The sequence below is a fragment of the Rhinopithecus roxellana genome, chromosome 18, assembly GCF_007565055.1.
Source record: "Rhinopithecus roxellana isolate Shanxi Qingling chromosome 18, ASM756505v1, whole genome shotgun sequence".
NCBI classification, from domain to species: Eukaryota; Metazoa; Chordata; class Mammalia; order Primates; family Cercopithecidae; genus Rhinopithecus; species Rhinopithecus roxellana.
The window spans coordinates 64,932,621-64,955,920 of record NC_044566.1 but is presented as its reverse complement, the minus strand read 5'-3'; the positions used below and the strand labels follow the sequence as shown (position 1 = coordinate 64,955,920).

General features: G+C 40.0%; 1 protein-coding gene across 1 annotated transcript in view; it reads right to left on the bottom strand.

The window, feature by feature from the left end:
• TPTE2 (transmembrane phosphoinositide 3-phosphatase and tensin homolog 2) overlaps positions 1-18,292 on the bottom strand; it is a 77,904-nt gene extending 59,612 nt beyond the window's left edge. Inside the window, 5 exon segments of the mRNA XM_030921929.1 lie at positions 3,774-3,833; positions 13,831-13,884; positions 14,430-14,483; positions 15,725-15,778; positions 18,150-18,292. Of these exon segments, the coding sequence (XP_030777789.1) occupies positions 3,774-3,833; positions 13,831-13,884; positions 14,430-14,483; positions 15,725-15,778; positions 18,150-18,292 (365 nt within the window).
• Between the last annotated feature and the right edge of the window lie 5,008 nt (positions 18,293-23,300).

Below are 23,300 nucleotides of genomic sequence, written 5' to 3'. Positions count from 1 at the left end.
CTAAATAATAATTGTTAATGTAGCATAAAAATGTAGCAGGTGAAAATGTAAATAAATGATTCTAGAAGTAAAGATAAATCATATAAAATCATGAATAATAGTATTGATTTGAATTTTTAGGCATTCTTACACTAGGATTCAAGGTGTGGAAGAAGACAGAAGTAAAGGCAGGTTGCGTTTCTTATCTTTCACAGGTGTAAGCCCAGTTTTATTCTTGATAATGATGGAGAAAAATGATATGTTTTCTATATGTTTAAATATAAACATTGATAGACTAGAAATGGGCTTCTGACTTGCATATCAATAAAAAATGCAAGGGATAAAAACAAATCAATAGCAAAATATAGACCAATTTAAAAAGAAAATATCAAAGTATTTTTAATAAAGAAAAAGATGATAAATAAAACCAAACATACCAGAAATCATAAATACAAATATATTACTCTCATATTGCATATTAAGAAATACTCTCAGATAACTTTGAAATTAAAGGCATTATGTGCTATACGCGAGAGACAAAAACTAAATTTAAATGACAACTTAAAAATAAAGAGATGGAGGCCAGGCACGGTGGCTCACATCTGTAATCCCAGCACTCTGGGTGGCCAAGGCAGGCAGATCGCGAGGTCAAGAGATCGAGACCATCCTGGCCAACATGGTGAAACTCCGTCTCTACCAAAAATACAAAAATTAGCTGGGCGTGGTGGTACGTGCCTGTAGTCTCAGCTACCCAGGAGGCTGAGGCAGGAGAATCTCTTGAACCTGGGAGGCAGAAGTTGCAGTGAGCTGAGATGGCGCCACTGCACTCCAGCCGGGTGACAGAGCAAGACTCCGGCTCAGGTAAAAAAAAAAAAAAAGAGAGCGAGAGACAGAAAAAGATATGCAATACTAAACCTTAAAACACTAAAAGTTCCAATATCAATATCAAAGTTGAATTAAAAGCACAAATATTAACTATGAACATGACTTATTTTTTATCAATAGAAGGTGGGAGCTACATGACACTAACAAGACCATGTTTAATGAAATGGGATTTGTATTGAAGGCAGGTGCTATCTCTCCCACTGGACACATTTTTCTCTGGTACAGACTCTGGGGGTAGGGAGATGGCTGTGATGCAAAGCACTAAAAACACTGCAGTGACTCTGGTTTTCCTGCTCACTCTGGATCACTAAAACAGGGTAAGGACAATACAGGGGGATGACATTTTCATGCTGAGAAAACTATGAGTCACTTAGAAGAAAAGTAAATTTCTACACTTTATACCTTAAAGTAAATTCAGGGCAGATATTTTATTTAAATGAAGAAAATAAACTCAAAACAGAAATTTTGGTGAATATATTTAAAATCTTTGGGTAAGAAGGACTTTCTGAGAATAACATTAAAGGCAAAATCACAAAGAAAAGTACAGATAAGGCCGGGCGCCATGGCTCAAGCCTGTAATCCCAGCACTTTGGGAGGCCGAGACGGGCGGATCACAAGGTCAGGAGATCGAGACCATCCTGGCTAACACGGTGAAACCCCGTCTCTACTAAAAAAATACAAAAAAACTAGCCAGGCGCGGTGGCGGGCGCCTGTAGTCCCAGCTACTCGGGAGGCTGAGGCAGGAGAATGGCGTGAACCCGGGAGGCGGAGCTTGCAGTGAGCCGAGATCGCGCCACTGCACCCCAGCCTGGGCGACAGAGCCAGACTCTGTCTCAAAAAAAAAAAAAAAAAAAAAAAAAAAGAGAGAAAAGTACAGATACATTTGATTACATGAAGATTAAATACTTTTATATAGTGAAAAGCAAGACGACCTGCGAGAAATTACCTATATTACATAAAACAGAAAAAGGATCAATAGATTTAACTTTTCAGTCCAAAGACAGAAAAACACCCCAATTTTAATTGGGCAAAGGTAGTTTGCAAATGATGAAATATTAACTTAGAAAGGGCAAATGAAGGTGTGTCAAGATTGTGCATTAAAACAAATATATTTACTAATATCAAATAAATCAATGATGGCTAGTGCTAAGTGTGGGAGGGGAGAAATGTACACTTTGCCTCTTGATGTTAAAGCACATATCAATATCAATAGTGTCACAATCATTCCCTTTGACACAGAATTTCCACTTCTGAGAATTTATGACAAGCAAATAACCAACAATATACAGAGATTTAGCCTCAAATATATTCATGTTTTGTAACACTTAAAAACTTGTAAAAACAACTTAATTGTTCAGCAATATCTGACTATTAATTATAGCACATCTACACCATGAAATACTACACAACTGTTACAAATAATGTTGTAAGTGCACATGAACATGTATTAACAAAAAATAGTCATGATGTCAGGAAGTAATGAGGTTATTTACAGAAGAATAATAATAAGTATGGCCTCACATCTGTAAACAAGAAAAGCATACGCTTGAAGAACTTAGAAGTACATGCATCCAGGTTTAAGAATGACTATATGTGGGTAGATGTGTTGACTGTATTTTCTGATTTTCCTTTAATGAACTCTTACGTTATTTTCAGTTTTTAGAATAAAACCTATTCACAGAGCTACAGAGTTTTCAAAGTATTTTTGCATGTTATTTTAGTTTTATTACTACTTTTTTACAATACAATATCCAGTACCTAGATAGCATCATAACCAGTTTACATTTGAATAATCTGAAAGTTAAAGAGGTTTAGTGACTTGCTGAGTATCAGGTGAATGAATATATGATGTCAAAGCCCAGCACGGATTCCAGCTTTTGCTATAAATCCAAGATCATTCCCCTGGTATGAAACAGCATTTCTCACAGGGACTACTGCGAATTCCTCCTATATCTACGTAATGAGACTTTGTAATTTAAAAATAAAATGAAATTAAAACCTGCTTTATTTTGTTTGGAGTGGGGAGAAGGAAATGCTTGCCTTGCTTAATCTGTCTAATTTTGCATCAGCCCTGGGGAGCTCCATTACAGAAAATGTATAGCTAATTTGTAGACACACAGTTTAATTCAGTGGCAAATTCAGGGTAATTTGAAGAACTATTTGTATTTGCCCTCTTTGTTTCCAATCTTTGTTTAGACACCAACAGCTTACAACTATGGCGAGTTAACTTCCTCTATGGCAGTACTTGCTCTCCAGCATTGACACAAGCTGGCGAATGGTTATACAACTGGGCAAGAAAGAAGCAGAAGAAAAATCTCCTGAATATGTCTGCAGTTCAGACACAAGCCAGTTTAAGAATGTATTGTTTCATTACAGTGAGTACATGATAAAATGCCTTCAAGTCAGTGCAACAGGAAGTAATCTAGTGAGATTTGAAACAAATAAGAATAAAATCCCAATGAGCATAAAAAGGTTGTTAGTCAGCAAAACATGTTTGCTTTTGCTATCAATACCACTTGCTCATAGGCAAAATCTACAAAATTGGGAATCACACAATATATCCAGTAAAAATGAGAAATGTTCACTAGTGATGAGTTAAGGAGCATTCTGCATCCCTGTTTAAAAAAAAAAAAAAAAAAAAACTTTTAATGGAATTAATTTCTTCTAAGAATACTTTTTACATTTTCAAGCTAGAAGAACATTTATTTCTGAATGGATGGAATTTTTTTTTCAAAATAATACTTGTCCAAGAATTCAACTGGAGTAAATGTGGTGTACCTTCCCACCCATACATTTTGATATCCTTCCATAGTTTCCCTTTTTCCTTCTTGCCTCAGCATAAGCCCTGTTTAACTAAAGACAAGAGATCCATCAATGGCTCCCTCCTTTCAAACTTCAAACCGACTTACTCATATGGAGCAACATTTTCAGCATCTTCAACTTCAAACTTGGAAAGTCGTTCTAACATACTTTAGCCACCGAAAAAAAAAAAAAAAAGCAAAAATATATCATTAGATATTTGCTACACAAAATAGTGATGAAAAATATATTTGAATAACAAGAATCCCATGAATCTAAAGGATATAGTAAACATGACTTAGCTCACTGGAAGACCTAATATTTAAGAAAGAAAATTACAATCATTAACCAGAAACTCTTTCCTCATTGATACTCCCAACACTGAATTTTACATATTTTTGTCTTCTTTCCTCTCTCTTTCTACATATATGTATATAAAGATACATAAAAGAACATGTCTACAGATGTATAATATATAAATAATGTGTATAGACATATCTCAAAGACATTGTGAGTTTCATTCCAGACCATTGCAATAAAGCAAAAACTGCATTAAACAACTCACACAAATGTTTTGGTTTCCCTGTGCATATGAAAGTTATGTTTACCCTACACTATAGCCTGTTAAGTTTGCAATGGCATTATGTTCAAAAACTTATGTACATACCTTAATTCAAAACTACGTTATTGGTTAAAAAATGCTAATGATAACCTGAGCCTTTAGCAAGTCACAGTCTTTTTGCTGGCGGAGGGTGTTGCCTCCATGTTGATGTCTTTTTGCTGGCGGAGGGTGTTACCTCCATGTTGATGGCTGCTGACTGATCAGAGTGGTGGTTGCCAATGGTTGGGGTGGCTGAGGCAATTTCTTAAAATAGGACAACAATGAAGTTTGCTGTAGCAAATGACTCTTCCTTTCACAAGTGAGAATTAAGTGGTGAAGCCATCAGGTCCTTGGACTTTGTTGAAAGCCTTTTTATTACTGATTCAATCTCATTACTTGCTTATGGTCTGTTCAGGTTTTCTGTTTCTTCTTGGTTTAGTCTTGATAGGTTGTCAAGGATTTTGTCCACTTCCTCTAGGTTTTCAAATTTATTGTAGAGTTGTTCATAATAGTCTCTAATAATTTTTATTTCTGTCATATCTGTTATGAGGTCTCTTTTTTGTTTCTGAATTTACTTGTGTCTTCTCTTTTTCTTAGTCTAGCTAATGGTTTGTTGATATTTTTAAACCTTTTTGTTAACATTTGTAAGTTTTGCCTCAAATTTGTTTATTTCTGTTTGTTCATTATTTATTTCCTTTTAATAATTTGGGGTTTGGTTTGTTCTTACTATTCTAGTTTCTTGAGGTAGAATTGTTCAGTAGCTTATTTGAAAGTTTCCTAGTTTTTTTGATCCAGGCATTTATTGTTAAAAACATACTTCTTAAAAACTGCTTTTGCTGTGTCCGCTATGTTTTGGTATGTTGTGTTTCTAGTTACATTTGTTTCAAGGAATTTTTAAATTTCATTCTTAATTTCTTTCTTCACTCATTGTAACTCAAGGGCATGTTGTTTAATTTCCATATGTCTGTAGAGTTTTGAATGTTCCTCTTGTTATGAATGTCTAGTTTTATTTCATTGGGGTAAGATACCTGATATAATTTCAATTTTTAAAAATTTGTTGAGACTTGTTTTGCAGCCTAACATATGGTCTATCTTGGATCATGTTTCCTGTGCTGATGAAAAGAATGTGTATTCTGCAGCTGTTAGGTGAGATGTTCTGTAAATGTTTGTTATGTCCATTTGGTCTACGGTGGAGTTTAAGTCTGATGTTTCTTTGTTGATTTTCTGTCTAGATGATTTGTCCAATGCTGAGCGTGAGATACTGAAGGGCACAACTCTTATTGTAACTGGGTCTATCTCCTTCCTTAGATCTAGATATTCACTTTATATGTCTAGGTGCTCTGGTGTTTGAGTGCATACATATTTACAATTACACACATGTTACAATTATGTTATATTTCTTGCTGAATGGAACCCTTTATTATTACATAATAATCTTGTTTGTCACTTTTTATGGTTTTTAACTTGAAGTCTGTTTTGTCTGATACAAGCATAGCTATTTCTGCTCACTTTTGGCTTCCATTTGCATGGAGTATCTTTTTCCTTCCCTTCATTTTCAGTCTATGTGTTTCTTTACAGGTAAGGTGAGTTTATTTTAGATAAAATATAGTTGGGTCTTATTTTTTAATCCACTCAGCAAGTCTATATCCTTCATGGTGTATTTAATCTATTGACATTCAAAGTTATTATTGGTAGGTGAGGAGTTACTTCCAACGTTTTATTGTTTTCTGGTTGTTTTGTGTATGTTTTGTTCCTTTCTTCCTCTCTGTTTACTTTTGAAGTTGGGTAGTTTTCTGTAGTGATAAGGTTTCATTCCTTTCTCTTTCCCCTTTATGTATTGACTCTAACAGTGACTTAAAGTTTTGCATGTTTTTATGATAGTGGTTATCATCTTTTTACTTCCAGATGTAAGGCTCCCTTGGGCATTTCTTGTAAGGCTGGTCTAGTAGTGATGAATTATCTTTTTGTTTATCTATGACAGATTTTATGTTTTCTTCATTTGTAAAGGATAGCTGTGCTGGGTATAATATTCTTGGCTGAAAGATTTTTTTCTTTCAGAACTTCAAATATATCATCCCATTCTCTTCTAGCCTAAGGTTTCTGCTGAGAAATCAGCTGTTAAGTCTAATGGGGATTCCATTATAAGTGTCTTACTTCTCTCTTGCTATTTTAAAAAATCTTTGTCTTTGATTTTTCACAATTTGATTATAATGTCTGGGTTGAATGTATTTGGGGTTCTTTGATCTTCCTGAAACTAGATGTCTAGCTCTCTTTCAAGAGTTAGGAATTTTTATGCTCTTATTTTATTAAATATGTTTTCCTCATATTTTCTCTTCACTTTTCCTTCTGGAATGCCCATAATATGAATATTTGATCAAATTAATGGTGTCCCATAAATCCTGTAGGCTTTTTTCCTTCTTTTTTATTCTTTTTTGCCTGCCTGTTATTTCAAAGGACTTGTCTTCAAGTTCAGAAATCATTTATTCTGCTTGATCTTGTCTGTAAAGCCATTGATTGTATTTTTTCATTTCATCCCTTGAACTGTTTAGCTCTTAGGGCTTCTGTTAGTTCTTTTTATGATATCTGTATCTTTACTGAATTTCTCTTTCAAATCCTGTTTTCCTGATTTCATTGACTGGTCTATGTGTATTACCTTATATCTCACCGAGTTTCCTTAAGATTATTCTTTTTTCTGCCATTTCATATATTTATGATTGGGGTCTATTACTGGATAATTATTATTTCCCTTTGTAGGTGACATGTTTGCTTGCATTTCATGGTTGGTGTGTTTCTATGCTGATTTCTACACACCTGGTGTAAAAGTCACCTTTTCCAATTTTATGGAGTAGCTTTACTTGTATGAATTTATTTGTATGAATGGGTCTTGGATGTCAGTTCATTGGGGTATATTGGCCTTGGTTCTACATGGATGCAGTAAGTGTCGTCTCCATGTAGTTTATTCAGCTGTGATCCACACTAGTAACATTTGCAAGTTACTCAGTGGCCTAGGCTAAGGAAGTTTGTGGTGATGGTGGTGCAGCTTTGCCAAGGGTGGGCTCACTGGGCTGTTTCTCAGGGTAGGGGTGTGTGCAGGCATACAGTGGATCAGAAAACTTGGAGTATGGCTTTATGTGGCTGGCCATGGTGCTGTCACTCTAGCCAGCAGCATGGGGATGCAGTTGCTCAACCAGGACATGCCAGCCAGATGTGCCTTGCAGGACAGTTTCTCAGGCCCAGAATGCAGGCACACAGCTGTTTGCCTGGCCTGAAAGCATGCACTCCCAGAGTGGCCTGAAGGGCTGTTTCTCATACCTGGTATGTGGGTACACAGCTGCTCATCTGGCTTGGGGCCAGTCTGCTGGGGGAACTCATAGGCCAAATATACAGCTGCACGGCTGCTAAGCTGGACTGAAGGTATCTTTGCCAGGACTGCCCAAGAGGGGGTGTTTCTCCGGCCTGGGATACAGTCAAATGACTTCTCAACTGTCCTGGATGTGTATCTGCTGGGGGTAGTCCACAGGGCTATTCTAGCTCAGGATGTGGGCACACTGCTGCTCAGGTGGCCTGGGTGGTGCCTGCCAGGGGAAGCCCAGGGGAATGCTTCTATGACCCACGATGTTCCTCAACCTGGGACATAGGTATGTGGCTGCTTAGGTGGCCTGAGGGTATGCTGGCCAGAGTAAGCTCCCAGGGTTGTTTCTCGGCCCTGAGACTTGGGCATACACGGTTGCTTGTCTCTCAGGTCTGAGACACAGGTGCAAGGCCCACTCAGTGGTGTGCCTGCTGGGGGCAGCCTGGGGGACTGTTTTTCAGGCCCTTATTAAAGGCAGAGGGCTCCTGGGCAGGCCAGGAGCATGTCTGTGGTGGATGGGGCCTGCAGGGCTGTTTCTCAGGTCCTGAGCATGGGCTCGTAGTCACTCTGTTGACCTGGGGCTATATCAGCTGCTGAGAGGCTTAGGGGTCCCTCCCACTTGGGAGAGGGCAGGTAGTGGTTTGACTGGCTTAAGAGTGAGTTTACCCTGGATGGGACTGTAGATTAATCCTCTATCTGGAAGTGTGGTGGTGGGGCTCGATTTCCCTGCTCTGCAGTACTTGAGTTACAGCCAATCCTGGGACCAACCTCCACACAGCTGGGATTGTGGCTTTAACCCACCCATGTGGGCTTGGTGTACTGAAGATAAAGCTCCAGTGCTGGAGAGGCACAGTGGCTCCTGGCCCCCAGAGGAGGGCACACTCAAGAGATGACTCTGGTCTCAAGATGGTGCTGTGTTGCTGCAGCTTAGGTCTCTGGGGGTGGGAAGTCTTCACCTTGTACTCCTAGTCCAGGACATGCGGTTACGTAAATTCTTGGCAGTACTCCACATTGGCCTCAGGGCTTGCAAAGACTGTGAGATTCTCCTGTTGTAAAGACTCTGTGTTTGTGTGATGGCAGTGGGGCTGGTGGGGATCTTCTGTTTACCTTCACCCTGCAATGAGAAGTCCCTCCTCTCTCTGGGCCAATTCAATCCAGATGGGGGAGAAGGGGCTGCAGAGGCTGAGTGTTTCCATGCTGTGGGGACTGCCAGCCACCACAGGTGTGTCTCCACTCCTTTGCTGCACTCCAGGACTATCCCTTTGATACTCTCATCAAATCTTAGATGTGTATTTGTTGCCTCGGTTCTTTCTTGTAGGGGAGACAAACACCAGGCATCTCTAGTCACCCATCTTGCTTGATTTACCATGACTCGTAAGGGCCCTAGGATTTTCAGAATAGTCAATGATTATTGGCTTCAACTTAAAGCCACCAGCTTCATTAGCCACTAACAAGAGAACTGGCCTGTGCTTTGAAGCTTGGACACCATGCGTTGACTTCTCCTTTCTAAATACAAAAGTCCTAGATGGCATCTTCTTCCAATAAAAGGCTATCTTGTCTACATTGAAAATCTGTTGGTTAGTGTGGCCACCTTCATCAATTATCTCAGGTAGATCTTCTGGATAACTTGCTGCTGCTTCTGCATTGGCACTTGCTGTTTACCTTGTACTTTTATGTTAAGGAGATGGCTTATTTCCTTAAACCTCATGAACCAACCTTTTAGCTTCAAGCTTTTCTTCTGCAGCTTCCTTACCTCTCCCAGCCTTCACTGAATCAAAGAGAGTGAGGGCCTTGTCCCGGATTAGGCTTTGGCTTAAGGGAATGCTGTGGCTGGTTTGATCTTTTATCTAGACCACTAAAACATTCTCCACATTAGCTATCAGGCTGTTTTGCTTTCTCATCATTTGTATGTTCACTGGAGTAGCAGTCTTAATTTTCTTCAAGAAGTTTTTTGGCTTTTTCATTTTGTTTTTTGTTTTACATTCACAACTTGGCTGAACTGGTGCAAGTCTAGCCTTCCTCACAATCATTTCCAGCTTCTGGTTTAAAGTGAGAGACATGTGACTCTTCCTTTCACTAGGACACCTAGAGACCATCACAGGCTTACTCAATGGCCTACTTTCAATATTGTTGTGTCTCAGGGAATAGGGAGGCCCACGAGAAGGAGAGAGATGGGGGAATGGCTAGTCAGTGGAGCAGTCAGAACCAACATGGCATTGATTAGGCTGGTCATCTTAATATGGGCATGGTTCGTGTTGCCCCAAAACAATTACAATAGTAACATCAAAGATCACTGATCACAGATCACCGTAACAGATATGATAATAAAAAGTTTGGAATATTGCAAGAATTATTAAAATGTGACAGAGACACAAAGTGAGAACATGCTGTTGGAAAAATAAAACCAGGAGACTTGCTTAATGCAGGGTTGCTACAAACCTTCAGTTTATAAAAAAGTAATATCTGAGGGGCAATAAAGTAAAGCACAATAAAACAAGATATATCTGCATACACACACATATGTATACATAAACTAAAGGATATATACATATGTTTTCATATATACATACACGCTTATATATATAAAAGGATATATATATGACTACTGATGTTATTAATTTGGATCAGTGCTAAAGAATATGTCTATATATAGATATGTATACACACATTTAAATATGCAAATATATAGACATATGTATAGAGATGTGTATCTACATACACACAAATACATATTTATATACCTATATATACTACATATATAGCTAAAAGATATATCTGTATATACACACACACACATATATACATGTGTGTTGTGTGTGTGTAGATAGATCCTTTAGAAGGGACCCAAATTAATAACCTCAGTAGTTTTCAATGACACCACCTTTGAAAGGCGACTTATATCAAAGATATATCAAAGTAGTGAAAGACTAATGATGTCGTTTTATCCGGGCCAGTGCTAAGGATTAAAAATGTACAGGTCAGGTCAAGTGACTTCAGAGACATACTTTTCTGGTTGAAGTTATATACTATTGCTCTACATTTATAAACTGGTTGAAGTCTGAAAATGTATATGTCAGTGATTTGGAGTCTACTATTAATACATCATTTTTTCCTAGAAGAAAACCTTACATTATGTAAAGGTGCTCTTAGGCCTTAACAAACAGTCTAGGCCAGGCGCGGTGGCTCAAGCCTGTAATCCCAGCACTTTGGGAGGCCGAGACGGGCGGATCACGAGGTCAGGAGATCGAGACCATCCTGGCTAACACGGTGAAACCCCTTCTCTACTAAAAAATACAAAAAACTAGCCAGGCGAGGTGGCGGACGCCTGTAGTCCCAGCTGCTCAGGAGGCTGAGGCAGGAGAATGGCGTAAACCCGGGAGGCGGGGCTTGCAGTGAGCTGAGATCCGGCCACTGCATTCCAGCCCGGGTGACAGAGCGAGACTCCGTCTCAAAAAAAAAAAAAAAAACAGTCTAATGAATCACAGTTTAAGTGCACTTCTTTATCACTTCATTTGTGAGTGAATTTCACCAATCTCAACACATCCCTCTCTTCTTTCTCTCCATGTTTTGAAATCTCACCCATCATTGATGACTATACCACACGTTACTCTTTTTAATTCAATGGGGTAGTAGCTAAAGGATTAAAAATGCACATAGCAAGACTCCACATGTTATCCTAGACTTAATTTTCTGATACAAATTAGCAAAAATTATTCTACAATCTATAATCTAGTTACCCTGAAAAATTGGCATTAATCAGTTATTTATTTGAAACCTGGTATTTAATTTTTCTCTGGAAATGAAGTTTTAGATGTTTGTAATGAAATTTTTTGGCCTGTGAAAAAAACTTAATGATTCAAGTTTATATACATTTCTTTACTCCTAAACGTAATCCCCAAGTTGCTGTTTCTGGCAAAATTTACATAAATTCAACTTCAGTTTGTAAATAATCACCTTGCTTGCCCTTGTAATTTTCTGCCTTCTCACGTTCAAATACCACCAGTAACTCTTCACCAATCTTGGATGTCTTTCCGGCCCCTCAGATAGGGCTAAAAGTAACTACAGACGCAAGGCAGGGCCTCCATACGATCTGACGGTGTGTTTACCTTTGGGGCAGTAGCCTCATGTGGTAACAGACGGAGAGACCGGGGTCTATTAGCTTTGTTCTTTTCTGTTGAGAGCTCCTCAGCTCCCTGCTCACTGTTACCTCCTCCTTGCTCCAAATAGGACTGTTGCCTCTTTTGGCTCACTCTAGTAGAGTGTCATACAACACACACATTCTCATATTTTCCTAAGGTTTCAGGGTGCTGCTAAATAAGGGTGACCAATGGAATAGGAACAAGAAGCATTTCTCTTAAGACCTATTCCTCTTTTATCCAACTAGATCAAAGAAAGAAAGGTAACTGCAGATACTACAGTAATAAGACTTTAGAAAACAGTGTCTAAAACATTCTGTATTGTCATGGATGCTCCAATGAACTTCCCAAATCTGAATCTCTCTTTTCTACATGTATGCTTTTGTGTGTGTCTATGTGTGTATTTACATATATATGTTTACATCTAGTTTTTTATTTACTTAAACCTCAAATTTTGTTGAAAGTCCCTTCATGTGTTACTGTTGTCATTTCACTGAAGGCAGTGCTGATGGAGCAAAAAGGTACATGGGCACAGAGTGAATTTCTCTTTTTTGACACTATTAGCAAATACATTTTTTGTACCAAAAGGAGTAGATTTTCCATAAATATGAAATACGTACGTATGTAAGTGAGGGTATGCAAATCCTACCACAGAAGCCCAGTAAGTAAAGTCCAACAATTAACAAAGACTCATTTATCAATGGTCAATTAATCAGAGATTAATTAAACTATATATAAATTAAACCTATGTACAGATTAGAAATACATTTTAGCCAGGCACAGTGGCTCATGACTGTAATCCCAGCACTTTGGGAGGCTGAGGCGGGTGGATCACGAGGTCAGGAGTTCAAGACCAGCCGGGCCAATAGAGTGAAACCCTGCCCCTATGAAAAATACAAAAAATTAGTCGGGCATGGTGGCCCGTGACTGCAGTCCCAGCTACTCAGGAGGCTGAGGCAGGAGGATCGCTTGCACCTGGGAAGTGGAGGTTAATGAACTGAGATCGCAACACTGTGCTCCAGCTTGTGCAGCAGTGAGACTTCGTCTCAAAAAATAATAATAGAAATGCATTTTAATTTGCCCATGCCTCCAATGTCCTATAAAATAAGAACGTTTAATAAATCTTTTCAAGATTTATTGGCTTAAAAATCAATACTACATACAAAACTCACATACTATTGCTAATGATACTAATGAGCAACTACAGAATTCTCACCTAGATGTTTCCTTAATCAGTCACCGATTAAACACAATCCTTTTATTCCTTCTGTAGAATCTCATTCATTTTGCAAATTTTCTTGAGCATTACACTATAATTAACTTGAATCAGGTTTCCCGTATTACGTACACCTTTATGATTTATTTCCAGGAGAGGTTTTCGCATGACTGGGAAAACCCTCCACCACCTCCTTCCTTTCACTGATCATCCTGGTCTTCCCTGCCCGTGAGACACAGTGAAGTACCCACGCACCTAAGGAAAGCGGCATCCAATGAGGTGGTGGTTTGGGGTGGGTCTGGGCACCAACCTCACATGTGGACAGAGCTCTCGAGGGGGTAGGACAAGTCCACATTCCATTCTCTCCATTCTTTTTTTCCCAGGGTTTCACGACTCCTTATTGGCCACTACCTCCTCCACGTTGCAAATAGGATTCTCTCCTTTCTTGGCACACTATGGTAGGGTCTCAAACTCAGGAAACCTGAATCCTTTAAAAAATTGCCTACCAGAAATTGAGGGTGACAAATACACTAACAGGAAGAAGCAGTTCTCCTATGAACTGACTTCCTTATACAACTCCATCAAAAAAGGATGCAAAGTTACCTACAAATGCTACAATGAGAAGAATTGGAAACCCTGTCAAAAACACTGTGTGGCCATGCAGGCTCCTGAGAGTAAATTCCACAGATGTCCGTCTGTCTCCGTGTTTTGTGTTTCCATTGTGTACGTGGGTTTGCGTAAATGTGTTGACAGAAGTGTGTATGGATGGAGATAGATGGATCTATTTGTGTATATGCTTGTGTGTGTGTATAGCTCTAAGCACACTTATGCATACGTGTGTCTTTATGGATTGATAACTCACCTTTTACTGATAGGTGACAACAGGGCTGCTCCTTTACATTCACTGCTGTGTGGGCTAGAGGATGATTAAAGAATACAGTCAGCTAGGAGACATGATTCTAAATTCACTTTTTTGGAAAAATTAGCTTTTATTACTCTAGACAGAAACCAATTAATTTCTCTCAGGAAATCTGAGTCCCATAAAAAAACTGCTTACTAGGAACTAAGGGTGACAAATACACTAACAGGAGGAAGCAACTCTCCTATGACTTGCTCCTCTTTATACAACTCCACCAAAGAAGGATGCAAAGTTACTAACAAATGCTACAATGAGAAGAATTGGAAACTCTCCTAAAAAAAAAAAAATCTATATGGCCATGCAGGCTCCTGAGAGTAAATTCCACAAATGTCCATCTTTTTCCTTTCTCCTTGTTCTAGGTTTCCATCATGTGCATGGATTAATTTGTGTACGCATGCTGAAGAGAAGTGTGTGTGGGTGGATGCATGGGTGGGTGGATGGATGGATGGATGGATGGATGGATTTGCTCATGTGCCTGTGTGTGTTTAGTTCTGTGTACACTTATGCTGATGGGAGTCTTTATTTAACTATTTATTACTCACGTTTCATTCGTAAGTGTCTCCTCGGTTGCTCCTTTAAATTCATTTGTCTGTGTACTGGTGGATGATAAAAGAATACAGTCAGATAGGAGACATAATTCTGAATTTATATTTTGGAAAAATTATCTATCATTACTCTAGAGAGAAACCAATTAATTTCTGACTATTCATTTGTATAGCACTGTTGGAATACAGAATGTCTTTTTTCTTTATTAGAAATTAGGATTTATATGACGACAACCAAAATCATAAGCTGGAGAAAATAGTAATGCTTCTCGGTTTAAGTAAACCTCTTTATTATGACCTCAGTCCCAATGTGTAACAGACTTTGTGGTGGCAGCTATTTCAAACTCAACTCCTGTTTGCAGGTAGTCAGCCCTCTTATTCCATTCAATGTTCTGCTTCAAAGGCCCTCCATTACCTCCTTACCTTCACCCAGCATGGTGGTTTCTCCTGCCCCACAAAAAGGGTCAGGTAACTAGAGGACTGACACAGGGGCACAATCCAATAGGATGGTGATATGAGGTTTGGAGCACCAGCCTCCATGGTGCCAGAGTTCTGGAGGGTGGAGAACACCTCCAAGGCTCTTAGCTCTGTTCCTTTCTGCTGAGGGCTTCACAGTTCCCCAAGTACTCCTACCTCCTCCTCACTCCAAATAGGATTCTCTCTTCCCTCGGCCCACTCTAGTATGTCTCATACACAGAAAATCTGAGTTTCCAAGGCATTTGACTGCTACTAACAAATGGTGAAAAGACAGTAACAGACAGAAGCCTCTCTCTATAGTCTGTTTCTTTTTTTCTAAACAACTGTAAAAATGTGGAAGTTATCTATACGTGATACAGTGAGATGATCAAGAAACTGTGTCAAAGACACTCTGTATTATCGTGAACACTTCTGAGAGTGATTCACACCAATCTCAGTCTCCTTCTCTGTTACCGTTTTGTGCATGTGTGTGTGTACATCATTTTTTTCTTTCTTTCTTTTTTTGTTTTGCGACAAAGTTTTTCTCCTGCTGCCCAGAGTGGAACGCAGTGGCATGGTCTCAGCTCACTGCAACCTCCACCTCCCCATGTTCAAGCAATTCTCCTGCCTCAGCCTCCTGAGTAGCTGGGATTAGAGGCACCTGCCACCACACCGGGCTAGTTGTTGTACTTTTAGTACAGACGGGGTTTTACCATGTTTGTCAGTCTGGTCTTGAACTCCTGACCTCAGGGTATCTGCCTGCCTCAGCCTCCCAGTGCTCAGATTACAGGTGCGAATCACTGCACCTGGCCATGTATACAACTTTAGTAACTCACCTGTCACTGGGGCTTCTCTCAATAACGACTCCCGCCAGGGCATTCGGATGGGCACTAAAGGACAAATATGGTCAGAGTCAGACACAAGGGGTAATCCTAATGTTTTGCAACAAATAGCTACAGTTAGTCTATGAGTTATTCCCCAGTTACACTGTAATTATTCACATGTATGTATATCACTAAATTGACCTGAGATGGCATTTGCTTTTTTATTAGAAATGAGGTTTTATATGCCAACAGTGCGTATCTTAGGCTGTGAACATAGCGATGCATCCAGATTAAGTAACTGTATCTACACCTCAATGTGTAACAGCATTTTTGGAGGGCATTTAATTCCAGTTCAACTTTAGTTTGTAAGTCCCCCTTCTTATAATCCCATCTGAGTTCCTCCTTCTCTATCACCTCCAATCACCTCCTCAATTTGCACCCATCCTAGTTGTCTTTCCTGATCAAGAGTTGTGGCCAAGTAGCTGCAGGCCTCAAGCAAGGGCTTCATCCCATGTGATGGTGGGTATGGGCCAAGGGAGTCAGCCTCACATTATGGCAGAGCTCTGGAGGGTGTGAAATAATTCCAGGGTTATTAGCTCTGTTCTTTTTTTTTGGCTGGCATTTCTCTGAGCTTTGTCCACTCCTATCTCCTTCTCGCTCCAAGCAGGATTCGCTTCTCCCTTGGTCCACACTACGAGTACAGTCTCATTCCCACAGAAAGGAAAGGTGACAAACACTAACATAAAAAGCCTCCCTCTATGAGTTCCTCCCCATTTTCCTACCTCCATCCAAAAAACAAAAGAATATTCCATACAAAGCTCATCCTGAGAGGACTCTAGAAATAGTTTCCAGGGAACTCCTTGTTCCCATGGATGCCTGTGATAGCCAATAGCCCAACTCAGTCTCTCTTGTGTGTATGAATGCATGGATGTATGTGTTTGTATATGCATAGATACATGGATAACTGTATTCCTTTATATCGCATGTTGCACTGGCCAGCCTACTAGAAGATACTCTCAATTCACACACAGGGCAGTGCCAAAGAACTTAAAATGTACATACTAAGACAACATGTAACTTCCTAGATGTAACATGTTCAGTTCATAATAGTTTCAATTGCTTTTTTCTTTTTGTTTATTGTTGTTTTGTGGTTGTTTTTTGAGACACAGTCTCGCTCTGTCACCCAAGCTGGAGTGCAGTACCACGATCTCAGCTCACTGCAACCTCTGCCTCCCAGGTTCAAGCAATTCTCCTGCCTCAGCCTCCCGAGCAGCAGGGACTACAGGCACTCACCACCACGCCTGGCTAATGTTGCATTTTTAGTAGAGACGGTGTTTCACCACATTGGCCAGGCTGGCCTTGAAATCCTGATCTTGTTATCCACCCGCCCTGGCCTCCCAAAGTGCTGGGAGTACAGGCATGAGCCACCGCACCCGACCTTCCAATTACTTTTCAACCTGTAAACTGCCTTACCCTTACAGAAGTCATGTGTGTGTTTGGTTCTTTGGAATCTGCCATGCCATTTACCCTATACATCATACTTTATACGATTGCAGCACATACTTTACACCTATCTAAGACTCACTGACTCAAGAGTTCACCAAAACTCTCTACCACCGGAGCTGGCCAATGCACGACAGTCTTTTGTGGGTGAATTTCTTTTGAATTCAACTCCACTCTGTAGGCATTTCTCCCTCAAATCCCATCTATGGCCCACTTCCTGGATCTCTCTGTCACCTCTTTCCTTTCACCCATCATGCTAGTCTTTCCTGTCCAGGAGACACAGGCAAGTAGCTGTGGGCCTAAGGAAGGGCTGCATCCAATGAGGTGCTGTGCTTGTGTTTGTGTTTTAGCACCAACCTCATGTGCTGACAGAGCTCTAGAGTGTGATGGACAAGTCCATGTTCCGTTAGCTCCATTCTTTTCTGCCCAGGGCTTCACTGCTCCTTGTCGGCTGCCATCTCCTCCGTGTTACAAATAGGATTTTCTCCTGCCTTCTGTCAATCTCACAGGCTCTCAAACTCAGGAAATATGAGTCCTTTAAGAAGCTGCTTACTAGGAACTAAGGGTGACAAATACACTAACAGGAAGCAGCAGCTCTCCTGTGACCTGCTCCTTTCTATATGACTGCATTAGAAAAGGATGCAATGCTACCTGCAAAAGCTATGATGAGAAGAATTCAAAACCCTGTGAAAAACCACTCTCTATGGCCATGCAGGCTTCTCAGAATAAACTCCACAAATGTCCGTCCATCTGTCTCCTTATTGTATGTTTCCATTGTGTGCATGGGTTGTTAGTGGATGTGTGTTGAGAGAAGTGGGGATGGATGGACGCATGGATGGATGGATAGATATATTTGTTTATGTGCCTGTATGTGTGAATACTTCTATGTTCAGTTCTAATTAGATAAATAAAGACACATATATGCATAGCTCACCTTTCATTGATACGTGCCTCCAGGTTCGTGCCTGATAATTCATTTGTGGGTGGACTGGAGGATGATAAAAGAATACAGTCAGACAGGAGACACAATTTGAAATTTACTGTTCTGGAGAAACTAGCTTTCATTACTCTGCACATAAACCAGTTAAATTCTGACTATTCATGTGTATAGCACTATTTGGTTCTGAAATGTCATTTTTTATTAGAAAGGAGGATTTATACGATGGCAACCAACATCTTAGGCTGGGGAAAATAGTAATGCTTCCAGATTTAAATAAACTTCTTTATTATGACCTCAGTCCCAGTGCCTGACAGCCTGTGTGGTGGCAGTTATTTCAAACTAAACTTTTGTGTGGAGGTAGTCAGCCCTCTTATTCCACTAAATGTGCTGCCTTGAAGGCCCTCCATTACTTCTTTGCTTGATCGTCTCTCTTGGTCCACAAGTAGGGTAAAGTAACTGCAGGTCTGAGTCAAGGACACAATCCAGTATGATGGTATTTGGAGTTGGGAGTATCACCCTGTATTGTGGCAGAGTTCTGCAGGGTCGAAAACATTTCTAGGGTTGTTAGCTTTTTTTTTCTTCTCCGGAGGTCTTCACTACTCTCTGTCCCCTGCTATCCTTTTCTGCTTCCAAAGAAGATTCTCTGCTGTCTTCAGCCATTGTAATAAGGTCTCACATACAGGCAGTCTGAAAATTATTTTTGATTGTTACTCAGAGTATCAAACAGACTAGTAAGAAAAATCAATCTTCTTATGTGGTCATCTTTTATCTAAATTCATGCAAGAAGGCATAAAGGCACCTTCATTTCCTATAGTGAGATCATGTAGACACATGTAACAGTTTTTTGTTTTTCCATTAATGCCCTTGAACCTTTCCTAATCTCAACCTGTATATTTCTCTGCAGTACCTGTGGGTGCATGCCTTGATTTAATATGAATGCATATAGGCATATGTAAATGGTATATAATTGTTTCCTCCTATGCTCATATATCCTTATATCTATATTGACTGATTTTTGTCTCACAGTTCACCGATAGCTCCATTCCAGGGTACTGATTTGAATTCAGACTTGGCAGTGCTACAGAATTTACACATATATATATATATAGTCCAACACCAATATGACATCCTAGACTTCACTTTCGGGTTTGAATTACTCAGAAGTGATGTTTAGTTGCTACAATTGAATGAAGCACAAAGTAAGCATTTCGTGGTTTACTTTAATTCAAATTCAGCTGCAGTTTCTACGTACAAATTCCTTTGACCTCATCTCATTTCCTCATACTAAAATCCCTTCATCAGTGCCTTGTTTCACCATCACAGGTGTCTTCTCTGCTCTCACACAGGGTCAGGAAACTGCTCCGTACAATGTGATGATGGGTACGGGCTTGTATTGTTAGCCTCACATGGTGGTAGAGCTCTGGGTGTGAGGAACCCTGCCAGGCCATTAGCTCTGTTGTTTTCCCCTCACGGCTCCACTGCTCCCTGCCCACTGCTACTTGCTGATTGCTCTGCATAGGATTTTCTTCCCTTGGCCCACTCTAGAATGTCTCATATACAGGAAATCTGACTTTCCCAAGTATGTGCCTGCTACTAAGGGTGACAAGACAATAACAAGAAGTTTCCCTTTTTTGATCTGTTCCTTTTTATCCAATTTAATCAAAAAGTTGGATAAGGGACCTGCAGGGCCTATAGTGAGGAGATTTATAAACAGTGTAAAAGACATTCTGTATGGCCTTGGATGATCCTGAGAGTAAAGCACCTAATCTTCATCTTTCTCTCTGTTGTTTCTCTCTCTCTCTTTTCTCTCTCTCTCTGTTTCTCTCTCTCTCTCTCCCCCTGTGTTTGTGTGCCTAGACAGACAGAAGTATGCATATATATTTCTTTACATATGTATTTCTTTACATATTTGTGTATATATATTTTATAATTCACATTTCATTGGTGGTTGTATCCTAGATTATTGATGTCAATTCGTCTGTATGCAGGCTAAAGGAATATAAAAGCAGATAGTTGGACATACATGTAATTCTAAACTTACTTTTTGGATCAAACAGCTACAGATACTCTATAATGTACTATCTGGTTGATATTTAAATATTCATGTGTATTCACTAATTCAAACTAGATGTATCTTTTTTTTTTTTTTTGGCAGAGTCTCACTCTCACAGAGGCTGGAGTGTGGTGTGATCTTGGCTCACTGCAACCTCTGCCTCCAAGGTTCAAGCAATTCTCCTGCCTCAGCCTCCTGAGTAGATGGGATTACAGGCATGCACCACCATGCCTGTCTAATTTTTGTATTTTTAGTAGACACAGGGTTTTGCCACGTTGGTCAGGCTGGTCTCAAATTCATTGAGGCTGGCTTCAACTGATCTAGCTGTCTTGGCCTCCCAAAGTGCTGGGATTACAGATATGAGCGACCATGCCTCGCCAGTGGCATTTATTTCTAATGTAACTGCAGTCTGTAAGGAAACATGCCTCTTACCCCATCTAAATTTTTGATTCCTAAGTCCCTCTGTCACTTCCTTACTTTCACCCATCATGACTGTCTTTCCTGCCCAGAAGATATGACCATGTAGTTGTAGGCCTGAGTCAGGAACTCCCTACAAAATATTGTGGGTTTGGGTTTGGTTTGGGGCACCAGCCTCACATGGTGGTAGAACTCTAGAGGGTGAGGAACCCATTAAGGTTTCATGAGCTCTGTTCTTTTTCATGAGTGCTTCACTGCTCCCGGTCACCTGTTACCTCCCCATTGCTCCACATAGGATTCTCTCTGCCTTTGGCCCACTCTAGCAGTAGTACAGTCTCATAAATGGGAAACTTCAAAGGTTCCTAAGGGACTGAATACTAATAACTTAGAGTGACAAATATACTAAGAGGAATAAGCATCCTTTTGATGACTTCTTCCTCTTTCATCCAATTTGGTCTGAAAAAAAAATAGAAAGTTATCTATAGATCCTACAGTGAGAAGATTTAGACACAGTGTCAAAGATACTCTGTATTTCCAAGGATATGCCTGACAGTGAATTTTACAAATACCAACTTCTCTTTCATTGTTTTATGTTTCTGTGTATGTATGCGTGTATGTTGACAGAAGTACGTATTTATGTGTATATATGTATACATACACTTACATGTATATGAATCTTTGTTTTTAACTCACATCTCATGGGTGGCTCTATCATAGGTTACTACTGTCAACTCAGTTGGCTGTGGGCTGAGGAATTATAAAAGCATATTATTCAGATACAAACATAATTTGGACTTACATTTTTGGTCAAATAGCTGCATTTACTCTAGACATGAGTCTACCTGCCAAGGAATGCCAAAGATTGCCAGCAACCAGCAAAAGCTAGCAAAGAGGTATCAAACAGATTCTTCTTTATAGCCCTCATAAAAAGCCAACCCTACTGACAACCTCAATTTCAGATTTCTAGTCTCTAGGACTATGAGCTGATTAATTTTTGTTTAAGCCACTTGGTTTGTGATACTTTGTCAAAGCAGCCCTAGAAACTGATATAGTCCAATCTGGCAGAGTCTCATACACAGGCAATCCAACAGGTTTCTGAAAGTTTTGGCTACTAGTCAGCTCAGCTAGGAAGAAGAAGTAGACTTCTTGTGATCTATTTATCTTGTATCTGACTAGACCCAAAAAGAAAAGGATGTTACATACAGAAGCTGAAATTACCAGCACTTTAGAAACAGTGTCCAAGAAACTCGATATTTAACATTTGTTAGCTTAAGATCTAACTTTTTAGAAAGAATTTTAGAATCGGTGTCCAGAAAACTATTTTCCCATGAATAATTCTGAGACTGAATCTCACAAACCTGAATTCCTCCCATCTCCAATATATATTATGACATCACCTTTCATTGTTGACTCCAGCACAGATTTCTGATGTCAATTCATTGGGATCAGTGCAAAGGATTGAAAGGTAAGTAGGGGCCGGGCGCGGTGGCTCAAGCCTGTAATCCCAGCACTTTGGGAGGCCGAGACGGGCGGATCACAAGGTCAGGAGATCGAGACCATCCTGGCTAACACAGTGAAACCCCCTCTCTACTAAAAATACAAAAACTAGCCGGGCGAGGTGGCGGGCGCCTGTAGTCCCAGCTACTAGGGAGGCTGAGGCAGGAGAATGGCGTAAACCCGGGAGGCGGAGCTTGCAGTGAGCTGAGATCCGGCCACTGCACTCCAGTCCGGGCGACAGAGCGAGACTCCGCCTCAAAAAAAAAAAAAAAAAAAAAAAAAAAAAAAAGAAAGGTAAGTAGTAAGAAACAACGTAAATTCATACACTACTTTTTTTTTTGGTTCAAATTGGCTATCATTGCGCTACAAATCACAGTGTGTTGTCCCTGAAAATTCTCATGTAAATCTGTTCTTTGGCACCTGGTACTTCATTTTTCTCTAGAAGGAGGTCTTTATGTGTTGGTAATAAAAATTGTTTAGGACTCTCAAAAAAGTTTAATGAGTCAAGATTTAAATACAATTCCTTCTTACTGAACCTGGTCATCATGTGTGACAGCAAATTTAACTTAAATTTGCTTCAAATTCATGTTCCATTTGTAGGCACACGCTGTTCTTTCCCATTGTGATTTCCTAATTCTCAAGTCCCTCCACCCCCTTCATGCTCTTCATGAGTCGCAGATCTCTTTGCTTCCCCTCAAATAGGATCAAGGGACTAAACCTGAGGCAGGGGCTCCATCCACTGTGGTGATGGCTTTGAGTTTGGGGCACCAGCTCTGAAGGGTGAGGGACAGATACAGAGTCTCTTAGCTCCTTTCTTTCTGCTGAGGGCTCCTCTGCTGCCTGTCCAATGCTACCACCTTCTTTCTCCAAGTAGGATTCTCTCCTCTCTTGGATTGCTCTTAACAGAGTCTCATACACAGGCATTCTGATAGTTTCCTAAGGGTTTTGGCTACTAATTACTAAAGGTCACAAAGAATCTTTGAGTACCAAGTGTCCCTATTCTGACATGATCTTATTTTTTCCACTCTGGTTCAAAAACAATGTTACCTAAAGATGCTTAAAGTCTCTTATAGAAAAGCTGTTACTGCCATCGATGCTCCCTGTAGTTTTCACCACTTAGATCAGTCAACTCACCCATTGTGGTCATAGCTGTCAGAGCACACAGTAGGATCTGTTAA